At 24.7% G+C, this 26,893-nt stretch overlaps 1 protein-coding gene across 2 annotated transcripts in view; it reads left to right on the top strand.

The window, feature by feature from the left end:
* The window catches only part of LOC112682271, a 274,831-nt gene that overhangs the window by 199,418 nt on the left and 48,520 nt on the right, over window positions 1–26,893 (top strand). For both annotated transcript variants that reach the window (XM_025552809.1, XM_025552810.1), the window contains exon 4: window positions 12,524–12,551. In XM_025552809.1, the coding sequence (XP_025408594.1) occupies window positions 12,524–12,551 (28 nt within the window). The remainder of the gene's footprint in view (window positions 1–12,523; window positions 12,552–26,893) is intronic.

Below are 26,893 nucleotides of genomic sequence, written 5' to 3' on the forward strand. Positions count from 1 at the left end.
ATACAATTATTAGTATATATCATATGTACAAAAATGTTTTTAATGTGTCCCTTAATAAACATTTGAAAAAAAAAAATATGGCCCGCGTGGTACAAAATGAAAAGAACACGTAAACAAGTAACATTTTTACTTTCACAAAACTACTAAAATTTGCTAAAAATTGGAATCTGCTAAATTAAAGCGCGTTTTATTCGATGAAACAGAGAAAAAACGAGTGTCTTAACTGGTGGTTTTTAAATTGATGAGTATGGTAAATATCTAGGGACCGAAGGAAAATAGTATCTTATGCGGGAAAGTGTCTTAAGCAAGAACGTCTTAAGCGAGTTTTACTGTAAATGCGTGTATTTTTTTTTCATTTTTAATAATTTATTAAATTGTATTTGAATTGCAAAAAAATAAATAAATAATTTATAAGCAGTATTATTTAAATTACAAAAAAATAAAAACTTAAATTATTAAGTGACTTTTGGTATTGTATTTTCAGTAAATAATAAATAATTGATTAATAAAGTACTTAAAACCTTATTTGTAAATAACTACAATACGGTTTTAAATTAACAGAGTTCGTTTATAGTTTATACATTCAATAATAATCACTGAAATAGACAGACTTGACAATATTAATACAATTCTTTGGAGCTTTTATTGTTAGATATTTAAATAAAATCATACAAACATATTTTCAGATAAAAAGATAATTGGAAATCTGCATTGATGAATATTCTTACTAAATAAAATTCTGACAGACTTTGCCATTTATTTCCTTTATTACTAGTTAGTTATTAACAAACGAAAATAGTGCGTTAATTTTTAACATTAAGACATTAATATTTTAATTTTAGGAATTAAACAGAATCTCCTACATAAAATAGAGAAAACCAGCAAATAATCAACATAAAACATAATAGGAAAGTATAAAAATTTGTAACATGATGCGTAACATGCGTAAAACATGATTTATAACATGTTTCACTAAATAAATTCACACGATAGCTTAGAAACAAATGTAGAAATTTACTTTAAACACAACTGTTGTAAAACCATATTGGCAAGAATATGTTAAAACAGCATAGTGTAGAACAACGTATTTATCACTAATGGAATTTAAATGTTAATAAAGATAAATAAGATAACTCGTAAACTAAACAAAACTACATTGGTGATGGGATGTGCAAGCCACGGTACAGTTCAAATTGCTTATATCAGTACATCATCAACCAGGCACGGATCCAGCCAACGTTAACGGGAAGAGCGGGTTATGAATAAGTTTACTTATTTAGATACCTACTGTAAAATATGAGTTTTTCAATGTATGTATGTGCAATAGTAAATAATACAATTCCTAATCATTTATAGTGTTTATTTTTATATTTTGTAAACTGTATTGAATTTCTTTAACTGATTGTTTTGATTGCAATTTAAAATCCACTTTATTCTTATAAAATACTCTTTAAAAATTCGACAAAAAACAAAAAATATAATATGAAAGCTTAAAAAACAAACAAAACATTTAATAGATTTAAATCATATAACTAAGTCTAATTTTCTGTTTGATCGAACAACATATCTAAAACTTCATGGTGGCTTATAATGATACCCCGATGATTGTGTAACACCAGTTCATATAATTGTTTCTTTTTTATTCACGACTTCATCCATGTTTTGATTTGGTGTAGTGATGAATAATTCCGTTCAGCTGTTTCATCTGTAGCTAGAAACGTGATAAGTATTTTAAACAATATATAAATTTCAGAAAAAACCGTCCGGGTCACATAGTTTGAAAATTCTAAAGGCGATATAGATAATGATTCGTCTTGCAACCAATAATTATGCCAAAGTTCAAACTCACTATTAGTGTAGTTTCAAAGATATTATATATATAAAATATATGTATAAAATCATACAAATACCTATAAAAAATATTGATTATAAAACTTAAACTTTCTTGGTGACCTGCTAGTGCCTGAATTATTATTTTCATAATACTCAGATCCGTATGTGTAATGTGAATTAAATTTCAAAACCAAATATTTACTCTCGAACACGTTTTTAATTATTATAGATGAACTATACGAAAATTTTATTTTTTTTTCAAAGATCATAATACACCAAGATGACTTTTATAAAATTAAATTTTGGTATTCACTCATATTTTTCTCGCAATTTCTCTCTCATATTAAATTATTTTCAAAAACAATTTCAAGATACATTGATAATGATATTTAAGCATAATTTACATATTACAGTCTTATTTACATGGTATTTATTAAAGAACAAGAATATTTACATAAACATAATGAAAACATTGTATGTTACATGACGATTTAACAAAATTTCTTCTTAGAAATACTTTCATTATCAATTGACGAAAATGTTTGTAAGATAATATATTGATCCATATGTTGAAACTATTATTCCTAATACAATATTAATAAATGTCAAGTCACATGTAATTCTATGTGACTTGTCTTCTCAGCTGACTAATAAAATATTCAACCAATTATTTATCTCTATTCCTCGGATGGTTGGTTTTACCCAAAATACCATCAAACCATGTTTTTGTCATTTTCAAAACACACAATATGGGTAACAGTTTAATCCACGAAGTCCCCGCATCAACTCAATAATGTATTCACCCCAAATTGAACTTATTCTAATCAATGTTTAATGGAGTGTGAAGATTGTTTCTGGCTGATAGGGAGTGTCATAAATTAAAATTCAATACTGTATAAAAATGTACCCAAACATAACGTACAAGCTGTATTTTTCTGAAATTATTGTAAAATAATATAAATAAGATTTTTGTATTTCTTTTTATTTTAAAGTTAATAAAAATATATTCTCACAATATATTTATAAAAAAAGTTAATCAACAACCGAAATGTTTTTAATGTTTATTAAAAATGTTAATTTTTTAATTAAAAGTGAATATAAAACAAAACTAACAAAAAAAAAGTCAAGAAAAATCAAATTAACTTGTACAGTTCATACTAAACTATGTCATATCATCAAATAAGAAAATATTAATCTGAAAATAGTATTTTAATACTTAATATTACTCATCATTAAAATCACCAGGCAATCGTAAGAATATTCAGAGTTCTTGAAACATTATTTTCTAACATCAAACCTTATTCTTAACAATTAAATTCCTAAAAATATTACATAAGTTTTGTAAAAACATTCTTTAAAAGAAATACATGTTAAAGAATGTCAATAAACAGTTCTTTCTATTCCTCAAAAGAGCTTGAAAAGTTAAGCAATGCAAAATTAGTATCAGAAAAGTATCCCTGAAAAGCGAATTCAGTACTTAAATCTTATACAGTCTTACCTACTTCATATTTAAGCATTAAGTCTACCTATTAAGGTTTATAATATGAATACATTTCAGATTTAATTTTTCTTATGAATATGGCGATGTATTTTAAAGATTAACTAATTCCAATAAACCCCACGAAGGTTTAACTTTAAAAAATAAAATTTAAAAGTTGAAAGTCAAAATATTTTTATTAAAATATAAGTTATATATTAATAAACAAATATTTCATATATATATATACATATATAAATAAATAAATAAATAAATTATTAGCTTAGATTATTATTATATTTGTAAAGTACATATAAGTATGAGTTATCTTGGAATATATTTATCAATCAAAAATTATATATAAACAGTATTTAACTTAAATAACCAAGATGAAAAGGCAAACCACATTTAGTAATTATTTGAAATTCGAAACACTTTATAATATTAAATAATGAAAAAGCATTGTAAAAAAAAACTAATGAAGTCGGTTTCATAATAAATAAAATAAAGCAGAATAGTCCAGTCCGATTTACTAAAATTTAAATAAATATCTGTATTATAGGTAGAACTTTGGTTTGGATAAAGCTATTGGAATTCGTTATAATGTATATAAGTTGATATAAAAATCAAAATAGGGATATGACCTCGTTACTATGAGGATTATTGAAATTTAGTTTCTAAATAAGGTCGGGTAAACTAAAAGACAAATCAATGACCAAATCATAAGAACCTGATAGGTCTACTTTTATATAAGTAAAATTACCATGGTTAAGGAAACAGACCAAGGGAATAAACATAGTAATACATAAAATTATTACACTGTAATACCAAATGAGAGTCCTATTCAGGATGAAAAGCATTGAAATCGGAATCAAGTCAGAAATTATGATGAATAAGACTAAAAGGGTAAAACAGAGATTAGCTGGAATATTACTATTGTAAAGAATATAGCAAGACCATAATAATAAAGAAGAAGCATTTGATAAAAAAAACCTCAGCATTGATAGTATCGATGCATTATTCTTGAAATAAAAAATAAAACACGGTTGGAAATAAAAATAAACTCCTATATTGTGATTAAAATCAATAAAAAATAATATTTCAGGATAACGCACACAATAAATTATAACGATTTTAGTTGCCACACATTGGCAATGGAGGCACTGGAGCATACTCGTTGATATTATATTTATTGGTCAATTATTACACTAATAAAAATAAAATAAAATTGGATCTTTTTCCGAGGGCCAAAATGAAAAATCTCTCCGGGTTTTTCTGTCCATGCACTTAATACAAAATATATTACTCTACGATAAAAATCGTTGTACATATATTATTTTAAATTATAATATAGAATTCGGGTACATCGACACGCTTGCAAATTATTAAACATCTATTCGTAGTTAAACTCGAAAATAAGTTTTGATTTATGTCACTGCTAAGAAATAATAGTAAATCGTAGACGCAGGTATATACGGCATAGGCATAACTGCATATTATAATTTATTAATGTGTATACTAGCTACTGCTCATTTGCCTTATCAAATCTTACATCGCATTGCTTACATTACTAACATATATTGGATAATGCAGATAAGTTACGTATCTATTATTATTCATTCAACGGAATATAATTCGTTTTGAATAAATTCATTCATTACGTTCCATCACCTCATTTTTAACTTTAAATATTTATTAAAAAAAAAAATAAAAAAATAAAATGGTCCATCTAATGAGAATAAAACTTTAAATATAGATAGAATAACATGTTTTAAATACTTGGTTAAAAATAATTTCTCCTTCGTCTGACAGGAAAATTTTAAACAGTTTTATAAAAAAAAAAAGAAGCTACCGACAAATAGTAAAATATATAAATGTTATATTTTTAAACTGAGGCTTTGCTTAGAATCATTTTACTGAAGAGATGATTTATAATATCTTTAAAATTTAATATACCCATTACCATCATCCAGTCTGATGCCCGAAAGAACAAAGGACGAACTTCCGTCACCATAATCTTATCGTTTTTTTTTCACATTTGTGTGTGGCTGATACAATGTTATCATTTTTTTTATTTTTATCAAACAATTTTTATAAAAAAGAGAGATAATGATTATTTTAAATGTAATATCAAATGATCTCCATCCAAATAAATTGTTTTAATCATGCACGGTTCAACCTTACAAACGTATACCGTTTATTTAAAAAAGAATCTACTCGTGAGGAATAACGATAAAATATATTCCATTTTCAAAATTTATTGCACGTTGTGCTTCTCCACTTTGGATCGTGATAACAAAAGAGCAACACAAGTAGAATATATACTATAAGCAAATAATGTTTTCGTTATTCTTATTGGACGTTGATGGATCAATGCTTGGATATCTATCTCGAACTCTTGTGATTTATCCAGAAAACGTTATTCGATTTCAAAATATAAATCCTATAATAGTACAGTATTAACAATTTTCATACACCGAGTGCAATATCGGTTACAATAGTATTGAGATAAAAATGCAAAGTTTCATTTGTTTCATCATGCATCGATCCCGCAATAGTTATATATAAATTTAGGTCGTTTTCGTGATTAGTTAGTTAACTCAGTGTACCAATTCAAGTATAGGTACATCTGATTCGAATGAGGTATGCTTGTTTAACGGTCGAATAGCACGGGGTGCAACGCATCAATATCAAAAGTTGTAATTAACTGTCGGAAAATGCATATTGTACTTTTCATTAAAGATATATGATACGGTAATTTTATAAAATTTTTCAGGATCATAATTTTTTATATTATTAAATTGAATTATCAATCCAAAAGTATAGTAATTATCATTAATAGTAATATATTATAATATAGTAATATCATTAGTAAATCATTATTGAACTAAAAATATTTGAATACAAATAAATTGAATTTATTTTCGTAAAATACGGCCTACATTAACAACAAAAGTTAGAGATGACCTTTTCAATCATAGGTGACGAATTAGCTGACCGATTTCTTCTATATTAATCTTCTATTTATCATTACAATAATTTAGTACGGTAATTAATTACATACTTGTAAATTATTTTTTTTCATCTTTTCGACATGGTGTTAAGAAATATAGCTTGAAGAGAATATCGTACTAAACAATATCGTTATTCGGGTAATCTGCAATCATTAAGCATTAAACGTATGTATAATTTGGGTGGTCGATATACGGATCGCAAATGTATATGTATGCACTATTTCTGTTTTCAGAGTGGATAGTTGGTTATTATTATTTATTATTATTATAACCATTATGGTATAAAAGCATAAATATAGAATATTTTACTCTATTATCTATGTATAATAGACGTCCTCATTGTTTTCATAAATTGTTAATACCACTAACGTTAGCGTTAATGTGTTATTGTTCGACTAGATTACACGAGCTGAAGTATGCGAGATATATCAAAATATTATCTTGATATTCTGTATCCGTATCATCGTGATTATTACGATTATTATTAAATATGAAACGTGCGCTTGCAAATATTTCGCGTTGTCCAACAACATAACTAGTAGTATTGCGTGTATTCCATTTAAAATCGCATGTGATGCAACAAACACATGCACACATACGTGCACTTCAGAGGTTGCTGGAATCAGGGAATGCAACTGTCACGAAACGCATCACTGTTAGAATAATTATTAGACCTAATGTTCTTTCCTCGTGTCGCGTTCGTTAGAGACGAGCTGATATTACGTAATAATAACGCTATTACATATTATATCCGTATTTCATACACATTAACAAGTACATCGTTTTAATAATGATAAAACGGTTAAATTATAACGCACGTAATATATATATATATTATTATACTAGTATAACCCTAATTTTCTATGAACGATTGACGAACTAGCAAGTAGAGTGCGTGCCACGTGTACGTTATACTATAATCATTAAGACCAGTTGTATACGTCTCAACAATGTCACAGTTCCCTATGGTGAGTTTTAGTTGCATGACACCACTCAATTAAAAACGTAAACAAGACATGCGTACTGTGATATATATTATTATTTTTTATTTCTCAAAAAATAATAATAGATCACATTGAATATTCTCATGGGAAATCTAAGGATTATTATATAAACATAAATATAAATCTTATATATATATATATATATATATATATTAATATACTAATATACATATATATAGCGCTGGAGAATTATTAATTATATAATATAAAGAAATAAATATACTTAAAGAATAAATAAAACAAATTGTAAAAAAATTATAATATGGTATAAAATTGAAACTATAAAATTATACATAAATCGTTGGTAGAAATAAAAAAAAAGGATATAACACAATAAACACAATAAGTAATTTCTAATAATAAACCAGTGTTAAATTCAGAAATAAGTATAAATATAAATATAAACCTATGAACTAACCATGTAGTATTCAATTTAAGATCTTTGCACCAACAAATTCATATAATTTTTGTGAGCCTGTCTTATGAGGCAAGTATATTATATAATTTTTTTTAGCAAACGTGTTACCATACCATGACACAAGGGTGATTAGATATTATGATTTTATATATATACATACTATTTCATTTCCTATTGAGAAGAAGAGTTATACACTATAAGATAAATTATATCAACCACCCTTCCTCCTTTGAGTACATGACGTATCACTCCCATGCAAACATCAAACAGTAAATTACAGATTAAGTCGGTTACACTCTATACATTCACGAACATCTAATGAACAACTAATAAATAACAACGAAAATGCACCTTATGCAACATTCAACAATAGTTAAACACCTGCTAACCAAGTATCTCCTGACGAAGGAATCCAGGGATAAACTGATACTCCCCTACAATCTTTTTAAAATACTTATACTCAACCAAAAGACGACATAAATTCTTCTTCAACTCTAGAAAGAGACGAACCTATTACAGAAAATAAGCCATAAACACTTAGATTACATCATATATAATTAAAATAACATAAGCATTCATACATAATTATTGACATTTTTTGTAAAAACCTATAAAATTTAAGATATTTTAGAAACGCCAATAACTTCAACATTTGAAACGTTTTTTTTAATTAAAAAAAAAAGTTGTACACTATATTTAACTATCATCTGCAAGAATAAATGTTCATAAAGCATATTAGAATTATAATCGATATATTTATATTCTAGCTACCTACTTAGTTTTGCAAGTAAGTACATTAAAATCAGTTAGTTCAGCATTTAGATATAAGAACAAACTTTTAAGTATATTTCTTATAATCACTTACTATTAACTTAGAAAATATTAAATAAATCCAGTAAATATAATAAAAATATTTGCTAGAGTAAATAATGATATTTTTTTCATATATACCATACTATTGATGTTGTGCCATTCACAGGAAATCCTGTTGATTTTTGAAGGTATCGGTTGTATTCATACAAAATAAGATTTCGCATACTTATCCGATGTTCAATGGTCAGGAATTCATTAAAAAATGCTCTGTTAAGCAGGAAAATTGTAATATTGGACTAAATAATAAATATAAATAAAAAATAAAATATATATATATAGAGTTCTAGTGAATACTTGAGCGACGAATCACAAAGAAAGACATGAAAATATTCAAATACTCTTAAAATATTGTGTTACACTCGTCATTATTTAAAAATTCTATGATTTTTGACATTACAACTTCGGTTATCAAATTTATATTTTATGTAATTTATCCCCTTGAAATATTTATATTACCATTCGTTTTATTTCAAACGTATTTCTTATTAAATAATAAAATCTAGGAATTAATTTAAAATGATAATTTTATTTTGATTGATCGGGCGATAATCGTTTCCACCTAATTTATTTCTACCAATATGATTAAGATGAAATTTGAGAATTCTTAGTTGATATGCAATACTATCAATTATCGAGAACTAAATTTGTAATAACATTTTTAGATCCTTAAGAAATTTCAAAATAATTTATCAAAGATTTTATGTCTATAATATCAGAAGGGTCAATATATTGTAAATATGCTGATTTTTACTTGATAATTATATCTCCAAAAATATTATGTTTACCCCAATAATATGGTCCGATTTCAGTTAAAATATATCCAGAACAACAAATAACTGTAAACAATTTTATAAATTATATCCAAGTGTTAACACATTTTTAAAAATTTTAATTTCAAATGTTCAAAACAACTTATACATTCAAATTAATAGTTGCCACTTAAGTATGAAAAAACCTTGTAAAATTTAATATAAAAAAAAAACGATTAATTAATACAACAAATTCAATAGATGAATACAAAAATAAAACTATTTCAATAATGACATTTTTAAAAAAGGTATATTTCATATATATATTTATAAAGGTATTATTCAGAGTAATAAATAATTTATAAAACTATTAGAAATATATTATGTACGTTATTAAAAATACAGGTAATGTTATTAGATTACTTTAATTGTTAAACCATAGTGAGAAAATAAAACTGTAAAACTTTTTGACTATCGAAAAAACATTTTAGTTCACCAATATGGATTTACGCACGTAGTTTTTGTATTATAACGTGTTTTCGGTGCATTTCTAATGAAAACATAAATATTATTAAAATTAATAACACACCCCTTTGAGACTTTGACGTGTGCGTTGTTTGTGTAAGAAATATTTGATCTTTTCTCATTATTTACATTACGTCAATATGATATTTACATTTGCGCACACCAGAAAATATTGAACCAAAATAATAATAATAACCCAATCTAAAGCAAGCAATTGAATACTGGTCATATTCTCATTACCATTTATTAGTAAACGGTACACCATGAAAGTTATTGTTAAACCCCGTTGCGATGTAAATAATTTCGAAATTCGAAATTAAAATTCTCCAGCATAATATTAAATTAATAATCTAGCAATGGGAATTTTTTTTTTCTTTTTATGCGACTAGTTTTACGACGTTCTCGGTTTTACGAGTGTGTGACACAATTCTTACAGTGAATTATTACTATTACTGTTCCATGATAAAATGAGATTTAATAAAATTTTATAAAAACCCTAATATGTTCTAACGAATTATAATATAATCTATTGTGTGTAGTAACGATTTTCGTATAATCTTTTCCACGCCAGAGAGAAATCCCGAAAACGTCAGTGCTAACTATACGACATATTTCATGGCACTTCATACCTATCACTGTATATACATGTACGGTTCATTTACAAACTAATGTAATTATCACGATATCTGCGGTGATTTATGACTCAATAACATTGTTCGTGGTTAATTTTGATGCTACAAAATAGTTGTTCGCTTGAAACAGAATTCACAGTATTCTGCATGGTATTTAGTATAAAATCGAATACAATAATTGCGAACTGCGTTTTCGTTCCAAAATATTATTATAGCTATTTGTGTTTGTGAAATATTTTAAATTATTCTTGGAACAATTAATATTCTATGATACACTTGAAAAAAAAATATGGGAAAACTAAAATGTATGATTATTGATTTTAGTTTAAATTGATTATTATCTGATTTCAACTCATAATAACTATTGACTTATCGGCAATGGTTATGTTTTCAACTAAATCGATTCACTTTGATATTTGATTAAATCGGTTATTTGCATTTGCAATCGTTTGTCTTTAAACTGCTCTATGGTCAAATATAATATTATACTTTATATCGTTTGTTGACTAATAAATCAGTCAACAAATGATATAAATATATTCGAATTATTTTCACCTGATTAGTAATGGTTAGGATAAATTACTAATGATATAGGTAATATGACTGTGCAACTAAAAAAAATAATATTCTTGAATTCATAAATAAATCGCTGAAGTTCGAGTGCAAAATTTATTATATTAAGTTTTTACGTTAATATGCAATTTCTCTTGAAACTGCTACACAATACAAATTCATTCAAGCAAAGGTAAAACAAACTTGAGTTCGCGTCAACTAATGTATAGCAAAAGAAAAAAAAAATGATTTTTAAGTGTATTTAATAAATCATTAAAAAGAACCATAAAAGCAAGACAATATTTTCACAACTAAAAAGGGAAGTTCTACAACTGCCATATTTTATTTTGAGCAGCACAAAAAATATAATGGCTCAATAACAATGTGTCCATTTTAAAATCAAAATACATTATTTATTAATTTTTTTTTTTTATTAAAGTCGGACTATAGAAATATTGAACCAAAATAACTATTGTCAAAAAATCATAATATTAATTATTTTTTATCTAAAATGTTACAATTACAACTCATGCAATGTATTTCAATCCATTCATCACTGATATGTGATATTATTTGAAATTATTCATAATTTTAGTAAGATACGTATATTATTATATTATTATAACTACGTTGTAATTACGAAATAATAAGATTTTAAGTATGCTATAATAGCAATTTTACATAAATTATTTAAATAAATATACATATTCTTAAGTCCGTTAAATTATATATAAATAATCAACCAATGTTGATAAAAGTCTATTAAAACTTATGATTTATGTTAACATTTATGTCACTATCTTACTGAAATCTTACTAAAATCTTAACAATTGACTTAATAAACCAAATAGTTACAGTCTGATAATTTTTTTATCGCAATTAATTTGAGTCTACTTTGATTTTATTAAATAATGTGTTTGATTTATAAAAATATGAGTTTCTTTGTAGTTGTACCATTTTTTAATCGTTAAAATTTAAATAGTTCTTGGGAATAAGTATTAACTTAGATTAAGCGATTGATTAATGAAATGAGAAGTTCAATGGAAGTTTATGCTTCCTTGATCCTACTAAATTCAAAATTCCGCTCAACACTATAATATTTGTAACCATGTGATATTGATTTTTCAAATTAAATATTCATTGTCTTAGAACTTGCAAATTTATATGAGTATTATCGTACATTTGTCTTAGTGTAACTTTAAGTAAACTTTACAAAAATATGAGACTCCACCCGTTCGCCTCCAGTTTCTCAATGAGCAAAGAAATCACGGTCTACTTTTTAACATAAATGAAATATTTTAACATTTTTAAAATATTGTAATCTACAATAATTTTTCGAATTAGCTCTTTGTAATATGTTTAATTCATTATTTAATGATGATTTTAATGTATACTAGTTTAATATAATGACCATGTTGTGCTAATAATTTATTTTATTTTTTATAGGTAAGGGAAAACGCATCGAACAATAACGGTGAGTCAAATGTATTATATTTATTACATTTATTAAAATGAAAATATAAATATTTCTTTCCAATAATTAATTTTATGAATCTGTATATGCTTAGTATTTCTAAGTACAATTAATGTAACAGCTTTTTGTCATATGAACGGTTTTTCTTTGTAAGATATATAACCTTAAATCGTATATTAATATTACCTGATATTTGTGATTAAATGAAGCTTAAAGTTTAAAACTATTTAACATTTTAGAAATACGTAGATTAGTATATATTCCAACAGGGATTAAATTGTATATATATATTATATTATATACATCTTCCAATCAGATATTCAATAATAGGAATGCGAATTAAATTCTATACAATCTATTTCTTAACTATAATTAATTCCACATCACATATTATGTTGAGGTTCTGTACACAAAATTCAAATTAATCATCAAGTAGTTCAATAGACGTACAAAATAAAATTGAATTAATTCAAACTTATGAATTGTTTTTTAGTAGATATAATATTATTATGAATATTCATTTAAAAGTAAATAATAATGTTAAGCTTATTGTAAATATAATGTAACAAACTTTTTCGTAATGAATTGTGATTTACATGAATAATTATTATTCAATACAAAATGAGCACTTAAATAATAACGCAGAAATGAATTTATATACTTAAAATTTGAATTATGCAGTTATAAATCAATTGCACTTTCAATCCATTTATAAATTAATAAAAATATATTTTTTTTGCAATTTAAATACAATAACATGCAAAATTTCCTATTTAAAATGAAGTATTGTTTAACATTTACTTCATCTCTATTTTATGGTAATTACAGATCTTGTGTTTTTTCTAATTAAGTACCTATATAAATAGAAAATACATTTTCTATAGTATTCAGTATGTCAATTAATTAATTAATTAAATGAACGGCTCCTTTGAACTCAAACAAAATAATAAAGACTTATTCCCTACTCTTCTAGTCCAATAAATAAACATAACAATAATAGCAGCTATTTGAGCTGATATAAGATACAGTGTAAGTTTGATTTGCTAGCCGGTTGGCATAACTAATAAATATATATGCAATAATAATAGATAGTAAAAACTCACATTTTTGTGGATTGCTGCTGGCCAGCAGGAACCACTAAACCTATACAATTAAATTGATACCCAGTTAAAATTAAATTTACCAGTTTAAATTATAGCTGTATATCTACATATGTGTATTACGAATAAATAAATATTCTTTTAAATAAAATCTGGCTTTTTAAGATTTATCGAATTTTGAAGTGTTTTTCCATTGGAAAAATTGAGAGCGAGTTAAAATCGTGTACTATATGTGTCTTATTTACCTGTCTTCAATTATCCTCAGTTTGCCTATTATTTGGCAAATATTTGAAGGATTACGAATACGTTTTGAATACGTAAAGGAGCTCACAACAATAAATAAGAGTGAATTCTTGAACGGCATGTGGTAAACTACATTTTGGAAGCATGCGCATTGAAATTCTGAAGCACAACGAAACATTTTCGAAATCACAAACTTTCTATGATTCATTATTTAAATAAAACATGGAATAATATTTAAAGAAAACAAAAGTAAATAATATGACTGTAACGGTTGATCCACAGCCGAGGTTCGGAAAACAACAGCGCTGTATTACTGTACAACATTGTATAACAATGTTTTAGTGTTACTTTTATCAGCCACACCACAACCAGGAACTAATAATCGTTAAAATTAAAATTAAACCATCGCTCGCCGTGACGATAAGCATTACATTTTTAATTTTTTCTTATACATAAACATTCACATTTTAAAAGTTCAAACTTTCAAATTCAAATTTTTAATTAAAACAAAGATTAAACATTGTAATATATTTATAAACTAAAATAATAAATGAGGATTCGATATTAAAAATGCAATTATTCCTGTAGTTAATTTTTAAACTTGATTAGGTTACTTATATTAAATGTATACGGACAAACAACTATAAAGAAACATTTTGTACAAACGTTAATATCCATTCATCCATCATGAAACAAAATTAGATAGAATTTTACTGTCAAAAAGAATAAAGTCGATTTATAAATATCTACAAGTTTGACGTGATAAAAATAATGCATTATGTGTGTTGCAAAAAATTAAACTTTTATAACCCATGGCAACTCTAGCGTGTATTAGTGGTACTATAAATGTTTCGTCAGTTGACAAAGCATCGAATGCAGTAACGTGTTATGGCTTTATCACTACATTTCCGGATGCTCACCCATCCAAGAACTACCGGATACACCTCCACTCCTGTGCCGAAAAACAATTGCCGCCCCGAAAATTAAATTAAATCTACTATGGCAGTTAGAACTTTTTACAAGTTCGCAAGTTTTCAACATTTCTTTTGATCGTGTTTGTGTCTAGTCAACAAATCCTGAGCATAAATAAAACACACAACACCTGTTTCAATTAACTTTGAAGCTATTTCAAATAATTTTACATATTATTCAATGCATAACAAATATACGTGGAAAACAAAGGAAGAAACGATATAAACTGCATTTTTCTATAATGTTATCTGTCTAATCAGTTTCGTTTTTCGACAATTTAGAAAGATAACTAGAACGATATATTTGTAAAGTATTGTGTAATAGACATGTGTCTAAATCCTTATTTCTTGCACAGAGAATAACATTTTTATATACAGCACGGAACAAAAATACTAAATCGGCAAAAAACCAAGAACAACCCCTCCCCCTTAGAACACATTTGTATTAACGATGCGTATCTATTAATTCACGCGAGTTTAAAATGTGATAAAGTTTACAGATGCCTATGATATATTACTGACTTATTATTTTCATGTATAGTGCTCTATCCATGCATTTTTTTTTCTTCTCATCGATCTTAGAAAAAAGAGCAGCTCTATATGATAGTTGTTCTAAGCGAGTTTTTCTCTTTCTGTACTCTTTCATAGTCGTAGTTCGTAATTAGTAGTTGTCGACTTTCCGTGAGTTATAATATTTTCTGTTACTAAGTTGTTTTTATTAATTTTATCAAATAAAAAAAATTATAACCAGCAAATATAAACACATTGTGTTTCATTTTAACTAACTAAAACTAAGTCTAAGATTCTCATAGTTTCAACATATGATAATATAACTAATTTGATTAAATATGATAATATTGTGTTAAGATATCATTCATCTATATTTTATACAATAGTCAATGATTATACAGTATATTAATTAAATTAATTTAGGTATACATATTGTATTGTTCATGTGAGGAAATAATACTAACGCGATCAATGTTCAAATAGGAAAAAAATGTAATATTCTATGTACTTCGACTAAACAATTTAATATTTAAATAAATACAATTTTCATGGAAAATTGTTTTTGTGCTTGTTTTCAACAATGAAATTTAAATGCAAAAAATGATACTCGTTTGGTATTTTCCCAACAATAATTCTTATCCTCAGTAGCTACATAAACATAAATTAAAACTAACGCAAAAAATCGTAAAATAATCATATTGTATTCCCCATATTTATACTACATTCGACAGTATCATACTCCAAGACTATTTTTTATGACAATGTTTCTCTATGAAATTGATAATTACTTCAACATTCGTAAAAGTTTAAATGATTTAAATGTTATTAATATGCAAAACTTTTTAGTAGCGATATTAAATGTTATATTATTTTATTAGATGCTGCTGTTTGAGTACGATATCGTGCGACCATGCCTCGTATGGTGAAAAACAAAAAGTTAAATTGTATTTCGTTTTACCCCAACTTAATCCAACGGTTTTAAATTAAACGATCGTTAGAACAATGTTTTTATTTTATTCACTTATCTTTCATAAATAATATGCGTGAGCGTGTAAAAAAAATTACCGTTGATTACGTTTTACTAACGTTAATATACTCTAATTTGTATTATAATAAAAAAGTGAAACATACGCATAACTAATGAGCTATCTCTTACTGACATTCGCACATTAAATAAACTGAATATTAACGTATTTGCTATGCTTTGATGGATCTATCAGTAAATTCTAAGTCTTCTTAAATACAAAAATAGTCAACTCCCTTTCTTTTTACAATTTCAGACCCTTTGAAGCGCCTTCAGTTAAATATATCAAGCTCAGTTTCCATTTAATATTATATATGACAGTTAATTCCGATTACTACATCAATATAGAATCTATATGAGATCATTGGCTCTCGCCAGTGATGTATTTACGGGGACGATAAGGAAAATTTATCTTTTCTTTTGACCTAATTTTTATTTTGTATTTAAATTCCTATACAATTTTCAACATATCTTAAGTTTTAATTTGAACTTTTTAATGATTATTAATGTTTATATACATAAAATACTTTTAAATGTGAATGTGGTCATCAATAAAATTAATAAAATAATCTACTCTAAACTCTGCCTAAGATACAAAATGTTTCCATGTATGTGAATATATAACTGTAAAGAGTATTAAATAGTACTGAAATAATTTTAATAAAGCAAATTAAATGTATGTATATCAAGTAACTATCGCCATATCATTATAATATATAGTTGTCAATATATTATATAAATATATATAAATATTAAATATATTATAAAAATATAAGTCACCCAAAATATATTCATGTATTTCTGTTCACATGTACGAGTATAATTAAATTTTGAGCGATCATTTAGAATAAATTCCATACATTTATTCCATTTCCTACATTTCCTAAAATATTATACATGGTAAGTATATTACTACATCAATATTTTATAAATTATTACTAACTCATATTATAATTTATATATGATACTTAAGATACATGTATGAATATTACTAAGATTGAACATATCTATTGACGTTTGTATCAACGCTCGTATAAAAGAGCTCAAACGATAATTCTGTTTTTCAATATCCCAAGGTCTATTTAATTTATTATTTTTATTTTTATATTTATAAATGATAAGCCAATATAGATTTTTATAGATTTTTTAATGTACGAGTAATATGAATTGTGAATTTATTATTAATGATGTCCCCTAATCAAGTTTAACTATATTACAATTAATAAGTCTTATTATAATCTTACCAGTAATAAAAAAGATATAATCGAGTAATTCAGTAGTTATTTTTAAACATAATGATAATATAAAAATAAATAGTTTATATCTATAAATAGTATAAAAAAAAATTCGCTTCCCGAGTCTGTCCCTGTATATGCTTAGATCTTTAAAACTATGCAACGGATTTTGATTCGGGTGTTTTTAATGGATAGAGTGAATCCTCAATAGAGTGAAGCTCACCACACTATGATTGAGATACATATATATATATATATATTGAGAGAGAGAGAGAGAGAGAGCTAGAGAATCGTCTGTAGAGCGTGAGACTTGCTTCAACCAGGATAGGGATAAGCATCGAATGCACAGAGCCAATCGTCCGCATAAACACATAGTAACACTGAACAAAACGGACAACCGAACAGCCACATATCCGAGAAAGTAACTAATTCATGGGTAAATAAAGAAAATTCGGCCATGAATTACGATCCTCCGATTCCTTAGATACAAGGACTATTGTATAGTATAAAGAGGTACCATGTCAGTAATGTGGGAACATTGCTTAGCAATGAAATTCAAGGATGAATCGAAAGGCATTTGTTGTTTATAAGAAAAATTAAAATTAGAAGAAATTCTTCATCCGTCTAAACCACTTCGCTCTCTCTTTATGGTTGATCATTTGAAATCACAACAATTCATGTAAAATATACGTCATTATAATAACGCATTTCAAATTGCCTCTTTCAAGAGTAAACAAGTCGTTGAGCGTATTTTTATGCCTACATTTAAAATTCAAGGACAAATGTACTTACATTACATTATCATACTTATTATAATTTTATTTGTATCTAATAAAAACATTTACAAGCAACATAACTCGTGGGACTCCACATAAACTTCCACTCAGTGAGGCCCAGTAATCTTTTTTGATACACAATCAAATTAAAATAAATGAATAAAAAATTATTATTATTATACATGTTGCCGGCAATATGTTCAATATTATATAAAAATGTATAAAAATTGTATAAAAATGTGTAAAAATTCTAAGCATAAAAATAATAATTGTATAAAAATTCTAAGCATTCTATATAATCCCTTGTACAGTTTAGTAATACAATAAATTAAAATTTTATATTAAATAATACAATTTATAGAATTCCTAGGATTTTTAAAGAATATCAATGCTACGTTAAATAAATTATGAATTTCAAAATAGTATTAAATCAAAAAATGTTCATTATTTCAATAATTTATTATTTATTAATTTATTGCAGTATATTCGTACAGTTAATGCATGACACTTTGAATTACATGAAATATTATTTTCTTTTAAATAAAAATTTTTTGGTTTCACATTTTGTTGTTTTGTATGAGCGTTAAAAAAAAAAAAAAAAAAAAAAACCATTCAATAATTGAATAAAAGAAAGAATACATCACACAATAATTATTATTGTGTGATGTATTCTTTCTTTTAACCATTTTTAATTAGAGAAACTTTACATAATACGTTATCGTATTTCTCATTTGATAGAAATATATTTTTTTAACTTTTTTTAGATTTCATTTAATTCGATATGAAAACATTCTGACATCTATGTAAAATAAGTAATTAAAAAACATTAAACTTTGATTTGACTGAATCTATTATATGTTCATCACTTAATCAGTTATTTTAACTATTGACAATGATTTACATGATAAGCAACTTATCTGTAATGTCGTATATATAATTGTCAAACATATAAATGTATATAAAGTATAAATGTAATTACTAAGGTACATTATCATATAATTGTATATCAATTTTATACATTCCCTGCATAAGGTTCGATACTCTATAGAATACCTAATAATTTTATACTTGTCCTGTTCATTTTTGAAATTCTATAAAATGCTTAGGTATTCTATAGAATTCCTAGTTCAACACTTACGGGTACACTTATGGTAACATTTACAAAGACAATAAAATTACAACTCCATTTTATTTATTATTGTTTAATTTTATTTTATCGATATTGGCTTTGTATATAGTATACTATATATAGTATACTATTTATATATATACTATATAGTATACTATATGATGATGAATTTTTAATTCGAAACCGGTCGTTCATTATAATTATAATAATCATCCAGACTAAATTAAATAAATAAACTAAACATTTATTAATTTATTTATTTCTATATATAAACTTTGTATATTAATTTACGAGTATTAACCATTTACTAATTTTTTTTTTTTATAAAAGCTATAGCTTATAGTTTTACTTGTATTATATTTTATAACATATTTCATTATTATACAGTATGATTAATTATTTTGTTTCCAATGAAAACATGTAGCTATAACGACTTGTTTTATGTAGATTCTCTATTCATTTCTACGGATATGTTTAAATCCTTCTAGTTATTATGCGTTTTGATAAATCCACTTCGGACGTCCTTTTAAACTAATATTCTTTTATTTGCTTATATTGTTTAGAACAATTAAATAACCATGTGGTGTATGAAATATATTGTTATTACATTTTATATTATAGTTAATATAATTATTATTTTTATTTGTATTATTATTATTATTATATGTTGAAAATGTATATGATAAAATGCATTATCTGTAAATATTATACATATTATTATATTACCTGTAATTAATTATACTTCAAATGCTATAGAATTTACAGAAATAAAACGTTTAAAGAATATATGTTCAAAAAATATTTTGAATTTCATAGATATATAAATATATGCATAAATACTTATACACAATATAGGATAACTAGCACTAAATGAATATAAAATTAATATAAGATAAAGTATTTATTATTGTACTTAATGTATTTCAAAGTTCGAAATTCGAACATACGACTGCCGATTGAAAATATAAAATTGTTTATTTGGTATACGGTTTCATAAGCTATTCATAAGCTACTAATACATTTTTAACGAGTGATGGGAAATCATAAAATACTTTATAAATTAAAATTTACCTAAAAGCCAATGAGACAAGTTTGTCTGGTCTTGTATTCAGCAATAGCTGTGCATGTTCACTAATAAATTATATTCAGTAAATGGGATGAGGCGATTAGCGTACAATTTTCTACGCTTTTTACAGACCAAAGTCTGCTAATTGTCCTATAGTTTTCATCACAATAACACTTCCAACCTCCTCTCGAAAGAACGAACGCAAAAAAAAGAAAAAAAATCAATACAATATTATTATACCGGAACTATATCACTACTGTCGCCATCGGGAGATTGTTATCTGCAGTTTATTACATAAATGTACTCATATTCCAAATTGATATACAGATATATATTCGAATTTAAATTTTTTGTACCCGAACTTTTGGTTTCGTTACGTCTAATGGTCTATTACATTATTATGTTCAAAAAACCACAGAAAAAATTGTATTCCAATAAATTCACATACAAATATTTAACACTCATCCAAATAGTTGTTACAGTTACTATTGAATGTTTAACATGTTGATTAAGCATACAATTGAATAAGACATTAATTCTCAATTCTCACTCTGATATATTCATCCATAACTTAACAATATAAGTTGGATGAATAGATTACTAGATATTTTATATTGCCATATGACTAATGTCTCCGGGAAAATTTAAAGAAATTTTCTTTGGTGTCCAAGAAAAAAAACAAATCAAATACCGAGCCCACGGTATTAGTTCAAGAACTTATTTTGATCAACGTATTTGAAATCCTGTCAGTGCCCTCTAAATGTCATTCATATTCCAGAAGGGCCTTTTACTTAAGGGAATTTCACAATAATATTTATTATTTACTTATCCTGCGTTATAACTTTTCCAACGGTATTCTGACAATAGAAGTACAATATAATAAAATTGTTTTCTTCTTTAGTAAAATTCTTATTGTCGAGTTTAAATCTAAAAGTATTTATATATTTCTTTTTTAAGCAAGAAAAAGTATAAAACATTAAAGAATATTTTGATTATGATTCAAGAGATGAAAACACAGCGCAATAAATAAGTACCTTATGTGTAATAAATTGTAAAAAATTATTTTATATTCATACTATTTTAAGACTCGAAGGTGTTAGTTGAACAATATACACATATATGCATATAAAATATATAAATATTCAACTTTTTTGCATTTTGTTCTTTTTTGGAAAGTCCTACTACTTTTTATGAAATTACCACATAATAAACAGCTAAAATTACTTAAATAACAGTACAATATCTATATATTTTATTATCTCAAAAGGAATTTTATCGAGTTTTGGTGAACATTTTTTTGGAGTAAAAAAATGTTTTTCAGATTAAAAACACTTAATTATAAAAGTATTATCTAGAAATTAGTAGCATAATATATAAAAATTAATAATTAATGTTTTCTTTTTTGAACCTTGAAGTGATAACTCATGTTTATGTTATCATTTATGATATTTGAAGTAAAAATACAAAAAATAAAAAAATATCTCTATCATATTTCATGGCTAATGCGTAGCTGTGTCACAATTTATCATCGTTTAAACGATCAGTAAAGTGCTATTAAACAAAAGTAATATTTTATATTGCTTAAAAATATTATTAAATTAATTTTTTTTCACTTTTGTATTTTTTTACATGTTAATTTGTTGAAATTAAACAATACACCCAGTATATTTAGTATGTATTAGTTTACATTCATACTGTAGTTTTAAGTATGTATATATATATATATATATATTAGTATAGTCAGCAATTAATGTTGAGATGGCATATTTTCTCTATGTCGAGTGTGGCATATATACAAATATTATAACACAGCTATACGGAGGCAGCCTGTCGAGACATGCGACCAGTTGCCGTTGTACGAAGTGCGTTGTGTATCATTTTATTATTCACGATATTAAATTGTTTATTAATTTAACCTAAACGTGTCTGTATCTAATTATAAACCGATTCCACTCAACATAATTAAAACAAAAATATTGAAAACAATAAAAAAAAAAAAAATAATAAACTTTTATCTTAGAACTCTTTCAATATTACTCATAATTGTCGTATTGATATACAATAGTATACAATAAACTTGTTTATACGTAAGATATACATTTCAAAACAGTTATGCCACCTCTACTAAAATTATGCTTAAATAAATTTGACAGTTTTAAAAGATATTTTATAAAAATAATTGAGATTTAAATGCATTACTCAGTAAAATAATAACCTAAATGAAGAAGAACCAGCTTCAAATCGAAAATTACAAACATGATTTATATGATATACATGTGCTGTGTATACATCTATAAAAGCGTAAAAAAAATAATTATAAATATTTTTCATTAATAATAGTTTATTTATGAATGTTACAAAAATATAATTAATATTACTCATTTATAAATGACATTAGTTAAATAATGAATGAGTGGTCGTAAAACTGAAAATAAAAAGTGTTTACGCTCAAATAGGTTTAATCATAAAAAAATATATATAATTAGGAATATATTAATAATTATATTAATTTCAACTACCTAACTGAAAATATTACAGAAAACATTTTTTTGATACTCTGTATGAGATTATGATATCAAAAGTGGGATAAATATTTTGTTACATGTCACATTGGAGGTACATGGATATTTTTATTACTTAAATTTTCAGCAAAAATATGCTATTTTTTAGAAATGTGATTATTAATTAACAAAAATAATTACTGTATCAATACAATAAACCAGAATATTTTTTAATAATTAAGAATTATTATAATATATGAAAATGGAAATAATTGATGGGTTAGGCCATTTTTACTCTCATAGACTCATATAAATAATCCAAAATGTAATTGTTATAATGATTCGTATGATTAATTTATATTGATGAAATACATAAATTAACAAAAGTTATTTATTAATTTTACTTTCATTATTTATTCGTTTTAAATACAACTGTACATTTATTTTTTTTTAATGTGAGTTTAATTTTATAGTTTTCTGTCGATGAGTCTAAAAAAATTTTTAAATATGAAATCTAGGTTTATTACAAAATAAAATCACTAAAGTGTCCACATTATATGCATTATATGATTGTGTAACATAAACATATCTGTTATTTATGTAATATAAACTAATAAAAGTAAAAATTAGTAAACACCTAATGTTCTAACTTTTGGAAATCCGGATGATAATGTACAACTAATAATATACATAAGTTAATTAAAAAATATACTTATTACTGGCTTATACCCCAAACGTTCAACCGCAGATCAATCGACTAACTAAGAATAGGTCATTTAAAATTTTCCCATGACCATCTGATGAGCAGGAACGAATTTAGAAGGTGTTAATTATGTGGTAACTCCTTTCAGTCAAACAATTTCTCATTCACTTCCAAATTCATACGAAAGCTGGCAGTAACCAAGACATTCCAGACAACCTCTATGAAGCTCTTGGCTCAAATGATGATAAGATCAAGAAAATCATCGTATTTCTTAAACTAACCAATATTTACAATTCTATCTAAAGATTATATTATATTTCTCGTCTGCTAATAAACTTAGATTTTGATGCTATATCAAGAAAAAAAGAAAAAAAGGAAAAGTAAATATCACAGTATTGTAATATGTATTAACATGTACCAGAGTTGGGCAAAATTTTATTTAGATAATTATTTGAATAAAATTGTACTTGAATAAAATTATTCGAATAAATATGTATTCGAACTGTTTAAAAATATTATTATTCGAATAATTTGCGATCATAATATTATCTGATTTCGAATAATATTCATATATAATTATATTTTATCAATATTGAAGACAGTATTATTGTATCTAGTAAATAGTCCATATTCAGTACTATGATCTCAGATTATGATATATAGCCATGTCGCTATAATCGTATATGATAATATATATTATACTATATAAGTATGTATGTTGTGTCTCATATTTATAAGTTCAAATATAATAGTAAATAAAATATATAATGAAATAAGATTTATATCAAATAACTTAAAACACAATGCCAACTGTTGTTTATAAATTATAATATGTAACTATTTAAAATTTCGAAACCTACGTTTACCCAAACAGAATGAAAGAAAATTATTCGAATAAATGTGAAAAAATCATTTGAATAATAATTAATTTGAATAAAATTTTGTCTAAGTATAATTTTTCATTTAAACAAAATTGTATTCGAATAACGTCCTACTCTGCCATGTACAATTCTATAATATTTTGTAGCCACACACTAATAATACACATAATACATTTTAGTTATACATTAATCACACATATAATATATTTAAAATTATACATAAATATCCTTACAATATAATTATATCAAATTAATATTATTCAATTATAAACATAAGGAGAAAACCATAATTGCATATGAACCAATATTATATTACATAATTTTTCTAATCTTATCATATAATATCATAATAATATTTTTCGATTATATATTAAATACTAATTATTAGTCGTTGTATATACATCTCTCAATATGAACATCATACATCAGGTAATTGTAATGGATCATGATATATTATCAATTAATTGTTTCTTGCGCACTCCTAATCATACCACCGAAAGAAGGCACAGACCTATCTTCATATGCGTTCCCCTTTTGACATACCATTATATAATGTAAAGTCTATTATTTTTTATTTCTTAAATTAGACTGTTATTTCTTGAGAAATCGTAAAAAAAATTTACTAATCAGAACTAATATTCACCATTCACTCTACACTTCCTCTTAAAGGAAAAGCTAATCAAATATCTAACCTAAACTAGTTGATTTATTTCTGTCCAGTATTGGTTATTATTTTATTACAGTAAATACAAGTATTTGTTATTAGTTATAGAATTATCCAAATACGAGTATAACTTAATCTATAGAAAAAAAACTTTATTAAATTGCTTATACTTAAATTATCGAACTTAATATATATTTTTACAATATTATTCAATAGTTAAACCGTTTTGTATTTAATAATATAATAATGTTATTTTAATTTAAAAAAATACTAAGTACTAAATACTAATACGAATAATATAAAAACTATGTAATTATAAAACAATTAACTATAAAATATTAATTTAATTAAAAAATGTAATAAAAAGTAGGTGTGTGCTGTAATTTAATAAGTTCAGTAAAACTTTTATCACGTATATAACATAGACCTTCAATATATAAGCACTATTAAATATTTATTATATGTAATAACAGGAAGGGTTCCTGATGAATTATAGTGTCCAAAAAAAATCAAGTTTAGTATTTAAATTTTCTTCTACTTTTTCCAGATAATTATATTTCTCTGAAAATATTAAATTTCGACATTTAATTACATTTTTAAACTAAAATTTAATCTTTTACATCTTATAATGGATATGAAGATAAATATTAACAAAGTAGAGCCTTTAATTAAAAAAAATAATAATATTTAAAAATAACATACATTTTATGATGTCTATGAAGCATCAAAGTTATTAGCTAATGTCTTCATCATTAAATTACACATCTATAGTTCATCTTAAAATTACTAAATGATATGCAAACTAATGAAAAGTGAAAAAATTCGTTATACTTCAAATATTTGCCAAATAATAAGCAAACTGAGGATAAATGAAGACAGGTAAATAAGACACATATAGTACACAATTTTAACTTGCTCCCAATTTTTCCAATGGAAAAACACTTCAAAATTCGATAAATCTTAAAAAGCCAGATCTTATTTAAAAGAATATTTATTTATTCGTAATACACATATGTAGATATACAGCTATAAATATATACAACTATATAAATTCCGTAAAAAAAATAAAAATATTAAAAAGTTAAAAATTTTCATTTAGATTTTATTTTAAATTATTACAAATCCACTTAAAAAGCGAAGTAAAAATCATAGAATTTTTATTATAATTGTACAGAATACATTATGATTTTGGTAGTAAACACTTTAGAAATAAAAGAGAAGTAATGTAAAATCCCTCAACAGTTCAGACTTAACTAATATTAATTAATATGTTATTTTATCATTCAATATAATTTTTTATTTATAATGTTTACACTTCTAAATTTTTATAAATCTACAGCATTAAATTAAAAATGTACAATATAAAAATTTACAAATCCATCATAATGAATAATGAGATTAAGTGTTTTCATAAATTATACACATCAGTTTACGTACAAAAAGTGTCCATCATCTAGTCTATATTTTCTCATAAGCTTGACAGCTTTCTTATACAAAATCGTTTCAAAAATCAAATTCGCGTCGTACATTTCTTACCTA

The sequence above is a fragment of the Sipha flava genome, unplaced genomic scaffold, assembly GCF_003268045.1.
Source record: "Sipha flava isolate LNK unplaced genomic scaffold, YSA_version1 201_pilon_pilon, whole genome shotgun sequence".
Lineage (NCBI taxonomy): Eukaryota > Metazoa > Arthropoda > Insecta > Hemiptera > Aphididae > Sipha > Sipha flava.